At 45.9% G+C, this 7,359-nt stretch overlaps 1 protein-coding gene across 1 annotated transcript; it reads left to right on the top strand.

Moving 5' to 3' along the window:
• The first annotated feature begins 5,570 nt into the window (after positions 1–5,570).
• Positions 5,571–7,251, top strand: Zfp41 (ZFP41 zinc finger protein). Its single transcript, XM_031341994.1, has one exon. The coding sequence runs from the start codon at positions 5,949–5,951 to the stop codon at positions 6,543–6,545; it is 597 nt and encodes a 198-aa protein (XP_031197854.1). The 5' UTR covers positions 5,571–5,948; the 3' UTR covers positions 6,546–7,251.
• The last annotated feature ends 108 nt before the right edge of the window (positions 7,252–7,359 follow it).

Genomic DNA, 7,359 nt, shown 5'->3' with positions numbered 1-7,359 from the left:
TTCTGATGAAGCCTGGTTACTGTTGGTAGGATTCTTGCATTTGCCTTTCACCATCTTTTGCTTTTTTGTGTTAGATGTTCTTAGAGTCTCTGGCTAGAGCTTGTCCTGTCCCTGCTGACCTGCAAGTCCCCTGCGACTTGTGGGGCCTGTTCCTCCAAGGTGGCTGTTTTGATCTCAGAAACTCACCCAAGAGAGAATGGAGGATCCTGCCTGGGTTTCTGGCTTAATGGGCTCTCTGGAGGTAGGCCCTCCTCTTTCAGGGAAGGAGCAGAGGAGGACGCTGAACCTCCTCTGTCACTCGGAAGCTGAGAGGATTGTGTCCCTGCTGCCCTGCGGCTCCCCTGGGAGTCGTGGGGCTTGTGGCTCCCGGCTGGCTGCTCAGGTCTCAGAAACTCACCCGAGAGAAAATTTGCCTGCGAATTTTATGAAGCCATACTTTTTAAAAGCTGAGTACTATTCCGTTGTGTAAATGTATCACATTTTCTGTATCAATTCCTCTGTTGAGAGACATCTGGGTTTTTTCAAGCTTCTGGATATTATAAATATGGCTACCATGAAGATAGTGGAGCATGTGTCCTTATTACATTTTGGAGCATCTACTGAGTATATGCCCAGGGGTTGTATAGCTGGTTCCACAGGTGAGTACTATGTCCAATTTTGTGAGGAATCTCCAAACTGATTTCCAGACTGGTAGTGCCAGCTTGCAATCCCACCAGCAATGGAAGAGTGTTCCTCTTTCTCCACATCCTTACCAGCATCTGCTGTCACCTGAGTTTTTGATCTTAGCCATTCTGATTGGTGTCAGGTGGAATCTCAGCATTGTTTTGATTTGCATTTCCATGATGAATAAAGATGTTGAACATTTCTTTAGGTGCTTCTCAGCCATTAAAATTTCCTCAGTTGGGAATTCTTTGTTTAGGTCTGTTCCACATTTTTAATAGGGTTATTTGATTCTCTCGAGTCTAACTTCTTGAGTTCTTTGTGTATATTGGAATTAGCCCTCTATCGCATATAGGATTGGTAAAAATCTTTTCTCAATCTGTTGGTTGCCCTTTTATCCTATTGACAGAAGCCTTACAGAAGCTTTACAATTTTTTGAGGTCCCACTTGTCCATTCTTGATCTTAGAGCATAAGCCATTGGTGGTTCATGGTTCAGGAACTTTTCCCTTGTACCCATGTGTTCAAGAGTTTTCCTAGCTGGGCAGTGGTGGCACATGCCTTTAATCCTAGCACTTGGGAGGCAGAGGCAGGTGGATTTCTGAGTTCGAGGACAGCCTGCTCTGCAGAGTGAGTTCCAGGACAGCCAGAGCTACACAGAGAAACCTTGTCTTGAAAAGCAAGCAAGCAAACAAACAAAAAAACCATAAAACAAAAAAAGAGTTTTCCCACTTTCACTTCTTTTATTTCAGTGTATTTGGTTGTATGTGGAAGTCCTTGATCCACTTGCACTTGAGCTTTGTAGAGGGAGATAAGAATGTATCAATTTGCATTCTTCTACATGTTGACCACCAGTTGAACCAGCACCATTTTTTGAAAATGTTGTCTTTTTTTCCACTAGATGCTTTTAGCTCCTTTGTCCAAGATCAAGTAACTATAGTTGTATGGGTTCATTTCTGGCAATTCAATTCTATTCCATTCACTTACCTGCCTGTCACTATACCAGTACCATGCAGTTTTTATCACTATTGCTCTGTAGTAGTATAGCTTGAGGTCAGGGATGGTGATTCCCCCATAAGTACTTCTATTGTTGAGAATAGTTTTTACTATCCTCTTTTTGTTGTTGATATTCCAAATGAATTTGAGAATTGCTCTTTCCAAGTCTGTGAAGAGTTCAGTTGGAATTTTGATAGGGCTTGCATTGAATCTGTAGATTACTTTCAGCAAGTTGGCCATTTTTATTATATTAATCCTGCTTATCCACGAGCATGAGATATCTTTCCATGTTCTTTGATTTCTTTCTTCAGAGACTTGAAGTTCTTGTCATACAATCTTTCACTTGCTTGGTTAGAGTCACACCAATTTATTTTATATTGTTTGTGACTATCGGGAAGGCTGTCATTTTCCTAATTTCTTTATCAGCTTTATCCTTTGAATATGAGAAGGCTACTGATTTGTTTAAGTTTGTATCAGGCCACTTTGAAGTTGTTTATCAGCTATAGGAGTTCTCTGGTGGAATTTTTGGGGTAGTATGCACTTAAGTATACTATCATATCATCTGCAAATAGTGATATTTTGACTTCTTTCTTTCCAATTTGTATTTCTTTGAGCTTCTTTGGTTGTCTAATTGCTCTAGAGAGAACTTTAAGTAGGACTTTTAGTAGATAGGGAGAGAGAGGGCAGCCTTGTTTAGTCCCTGATTTAGTGGGATTGTTTCAAGTTTCTCTCCATTTAGTTTGATGTTGGCTACTGGTTTGCTGTATATTGCTTTTACTATGTTTAGGTATTGTGGTTTTTTCATTTATAAACCCCCTTCACTTAGACCTGAGGGTTCACTCTCCTTCCTGTTCCATCAGGAAGGTTGGTGGCCTAAGCTTGAACTTGAATAAAGACCCTCATGCAATTACATCAGGTTGTGATTCCTGGTTGTCTCTTTGGGGCTTTTATAATCTGGGCATTACACAATACAGCTCATACACATCACTATGGCTTTAGGAGGCACCACAGACCACAAACATTTTCATGGCCTTTGCTGGTAATAAGAGTCACTAACATCAATCCAAACACCTTCTGCTGTAGGCCAGGGATGTCTGCATGAACCCTGGGCTTCTTCATGGCCTGGGGTAGCAAACCATGGGTAACAACATGGCCTCCAGGGGCATGAAGGACCATAGAGGTCTTTCAAAGAAGTTCAATCCAGAATATGGATGTTTTTATGTCAGACATTCTGTTGTTGCTCAGAAGGGTAGCTTGATTGTTGGTGAGTCTGCAAATGACCCAGGATGCTGCACACCATCCTGTGGGTGCTCCTCAGCAAGGACATGTTCCCCTGTCCACCATAGCCTTCCGCCAGAGCTGTTGCAGCAGTCACGTCTTTACGTGTTCCTTTTCTCCATGCACTCACTGCTCTTTTCTCCATCTTTCCTGCCTCTCCACCACATATTTGTTCTCTGTAGCTGCATTGGAAATTGCAGTGCCCTACCCCCAACAGCTTTACATGCACATATTCTTTGGGGCAACTCATTAGTCTAGTTTAAGGTTTTTGCTGTTGCCAGGAGTCATGGTAATTATGAAGTGTGTATGGAGGATGGCCAAGTCGGTCATCAATGGGAGGAGAGGCCCTTGGTCCTGTGGAGGTTCTATGCCCCAGTGTAGGGGAATGTCAGGGCCAGGAAGCGGGAGAGGGTGGGTTGGTGAGCAGGGGGAGAGGGGAGGGAAGAAGGGTTTTGTTTTGTTTTTGCTTTTTATTTTAATTTAATTTTATTTTCAGAGGGCAAACTGGGAAAGAAGATATCATATGACATGTAAATAAAGAAAATATCAAAAAAAAAAAAGTGTGCAAGGTTATGGTGACACTGGGCAGTGTACCTGAGGACAGGTGCTGTGAGAGCTTTACAGATGTCCCGAACCAGGATATCTGCCCAACCCCCGTGGGCAGCAACAAAATCCTGCACTCTTTTTCTCCCAGCAGGGCAAACAGCACAGATCTCAGCTACAGTGGTTCAGTGCTGGGGGCCAGCTGGTAGGTCGTCCTAGAACCAGTCTTACTCAGTAATGTCATTTCCTCCCAACCTTCAGGCTACCGCACCACAACCTGTTCTCAGTGCCAACCCCCGGGCCGCTCACCAGGTCCCAGTGTTGAGCAGGTAGGCTGCATAGAGTACCACTGCTCTGTGCTCTGTGTGGGTGATCAGCACAGCCTGCAGCCTCAACAGCTTGATTTTCGTGTCCAGCTAGTCAGCAGTCCTTGAACAAACCCTATTCAGTAATGACATATTTCGGTGGAAGCTCCAGGCTCCTGCACACCATCCTGTCTATGGTGCCAAGTTATGCTCGTAGGCTGCACCGCTCTGCTCCTTCTTTTTCCCATCAGGGCAAGCAGCACAGGTGGCAGCTAGGTGGGAACTTGCCAGAGGGCCTAGGGCTGGCTTTACTCAGTAGTAGCCTGTTACTGCGGGAACTCCAAGCTGAGGCACATCCCCTGTTTTTATTGCTGACAGTTCCACTGCTCATTGGACATGACCATTGGTGCTTGCAGCCTGCTGGCCGAAACACTGTGGAGAGAAGTATAAATTCACCACCATTCTCTGCTGGGCACAGCTCTGTTTTGCCATCATTTTGTGTAATTTCATGTCTCCATTTTTTTAAAAAGCATCTTCTCATAAGACTTGCCCTTCTTTCTCTCCCCTTAGTTGTTGCTCTGCACGCTCCTTTTCTGGCACCACATCACCCTCAGAGCCTCTATGAATCTCAGACTCCTGGAAGTTGCCACTGTCTTTATTTTCTTTCATACCTGGCTTTATATTGAAATCATTGATCCATTTGGAGTGAGTTTTGTGCAGGATGAAAAGTATCTATCTGCATTCTTCTTCATGAAACCATCCAGTTTAAACAGTATCACTTGTTAAAGGTTCTGTCTTTTTTCTTGTGTATATTTCTGGCATCTTTCTCAAATATCAAGTTTTCATAGGTTTGTAGCTATCTGGCTCTTTAACTTGATCTCATTGACGAACATGTCTGTTTTTCTGCCAGTAGCATGCTGCTTTTATTATTATAATTCTGTGGTACAATTTGAGGTCAGGGATGACAATACCTCCAGCAATTGTTTTACTATTCAAAATTTATTTTGGTATCCTGTAGTTTTTATGTTGCCATATGAAGTTGAGAATAATCTCTTCAAAATGTGTAAAGAATTGTGTTGTAATTTTAATTTATTTTTTGTTTTCAATACACTCAGTCCACAGTTCCCCCTCTTCTCCTCCTACCAGTCTCCCAACACGCACTCCTCCCGGTATTTCACCCTACATACACACCTTCCCTATTGCCAGACCCACCCCTCCTTTCTTTCCCTTCAGAAAAGATCACAGATCCCAGGGAACACAGCTTATAACCATACAATAAGACTAGTCACACACCCTTGTATCGAGGCTGAGACAGCTCAGTAGGAGGAAAGAACTTTCAGGAGCAGACAAAAGAGTCAGAGACACCTACCTTCACTCCCACTTTTAGAAGACCTACAAAGTAAACAGTCTAACAACCATAACAAATAAACAAAGGACCAAGCACAGACCCAGGCAAACTCTGTAATTACCATCTTAGTCTCTCTGAGCCTCTGTGAGCACTCTTAGTTGATGTCTACAGGCCATGTTCTCCTGGTGTTCTGGAACCCTCTGGCTCCTACAATACGTCCTCTTCCTCTTCTGCAGAGTTTCCTGAGCTTCAAGGAGAAGGACTTGAGGAAAATCTCCAATGTGGGCTCTTTTTCTGCCTAATATTTGGCTAAGGGTCTCTATATCTGCTCCCATCAGCTGGCTGTGGAAGTCTCTCTGATGATGATTGGGCTAAATGTCAATTTATGAGACATGATAATATCATTAAGAATCATTTGATTAGAGGGGTGGGCGCCTTTAGGCGCGGGAGCAGCGGGCTCAAGTGGGCATTGTTAACGGTCGCCCGCCCGCCGGTCAGCCTGCGTACGGCCACGTTCTGCCGGCGGCTATGCTCGCCACCCATCGGGTGCTTTCTCCGTGTGTGCTCGGTATCCCCGACCGGGCGAAGGCCGGCTTCTGAGTCGTTTCTCAGTGGACTACCTCGGCGGTGTTGCGGAGGTCCTGGAGGCGGGGAAGAAGCAAGAAGACCATGGTTCTGTCTGCTTGATGCAGCTTCCTAAGCAGGATGTGGTGAGCTGTCCCTGACAGTGAAGTCCTGGAGAAGGAGCCAGACAACTACTGTCTGAAAACCCTCAGCCTTCCCTGGCCTCCAGGGGGTTTCCTGCTTCCTAAGAGCAGCAATGGAAAAGCCTACAACGAGGAAAAAGAAGAGCCAGGCCCCAAAGGAGGAGGCAGGTGCACAAAAGGCCACTGTCAAAGGAGAGAAAACGTCAAAGGGGAAAAAGCCAACCAAAAAGCCAAGAAAGCCCCGAAGACCCCGAAAAGAGCCTATCCTGAGTCCCGAAGACGAAGCACATATCTTTGATGCCTTCGATGCCTCGTTTAAAGATGACTTTGAGGGTGTCCCCGTGTTTGTTCCTTTTCAGAGGAAGAAGCCCTATGAGTGCGGTGAATGTGGACGGATCTTTAAACACAAGACAGATCACATTCGCCACCAGAGAGTTCACACTGGAGAGAAGCCCTTTAAGTGTGACCAGTGTGGGAAGACCTTCAGGCACAGCTCAGATGTCACCAAACATCAAAGAATTCACACCGGTGAGAAGCCCTTTAAATGTGGGGAGTGTGGGAAGGCCTTCAACTGTGGCTCCAACCTTCTGAAACACCAGAAAACGCACACTGGAGAGAAGCCTTATGGCTGTGAGGAGTGTGGGAAGTCCTTTGCCTACAGCTCCTGCCTCATCCGACATCGGAAGCGTCATCCGAGGAAGAAGCACTGATCAGAATAGTCTGCAGCTATGGATCCTGGTCAGACACCTGACGATGGTCCAGAGTTTATGCAGGGTGCTCCTCTGGCTGCCTGTCTCTGTATTGAAAGGAAAATCTACCCATCAGACATGAGAGCACACCTAGGCTTTCTGCCCTTCGAGTCTATACTTAGTGGTAGCATGGTGCTCCCCGGAGCTTCCTGAAGCTCCAGCCATTTTGCAGACTACTTTATGCTACTCAGGGCCATCTTTGGAACAGCTTTGGGTCGCTGAGAACTTTAGAGCTAAAGAGACAGCCCTGTTGGCAAGGGCCACTGCCTGCCTTTGCTGCCTCTGTCTGCACCAACCACTGTGTGCTTTTGTCTCTTCTTTTGAAGGCTTCTGGCTCTGCATGCCCAGCCCCATGCAGTCTTCCAGGGGCAAGGAACCCTGAGGTGGATGACAGGCAGCACCAGCCCTGAGGACAGCACCAAGTCCTGCTCATCTCTGTGCAGCTGACTTCAGTGATCCTAAAGTTTCTTCTGGCTGAAACAACAGCCTTTGAGTTCAACCCCGGGGCCTAGAGCTGGGTTGCACTGCGTTCCCTTGTCCCAGCCGCATTTTAAACAAGTAGCCTGGATCCATCCAAAGTCTCAGCAGACCCTTGCACCCTGGCATAGTGGCAGATTTCTTAGACTAGGTCTTGTAGCTCTAGGGTGCCATCAGCAGCTTCTATCCACTGTACCTTGAAAAACAACTGTTGCCCCGCCCCACGGCAGCCTGCCATTCTGGTTAATTCTACTTCCTGCTGGTCAGCAAGGCAAGACCACGTGACTCTTATCTACCG

The sequence above is a fragment of the Mastomys coucha genome, unplaced genomic scaffold (assembly GCF_008632895.1).
Source record: "Mastomys coucha isolate ucsf_1 unplaced genomic scaffold, UCSF_Mcou_1 pScaffold22, whole genome shotgun sequence".
Lineage (NCBI taxonomy): Eukaryota > Metazoa > Chordata > Mammalia > Rodentia > Muridae > Mastomys > Mastomys coucha.
The sequence above is the reverse complement of the archived record's forward strand: the minus strand, read 5'-3'. Positions and strand labels throughout refer to the sequence as shown.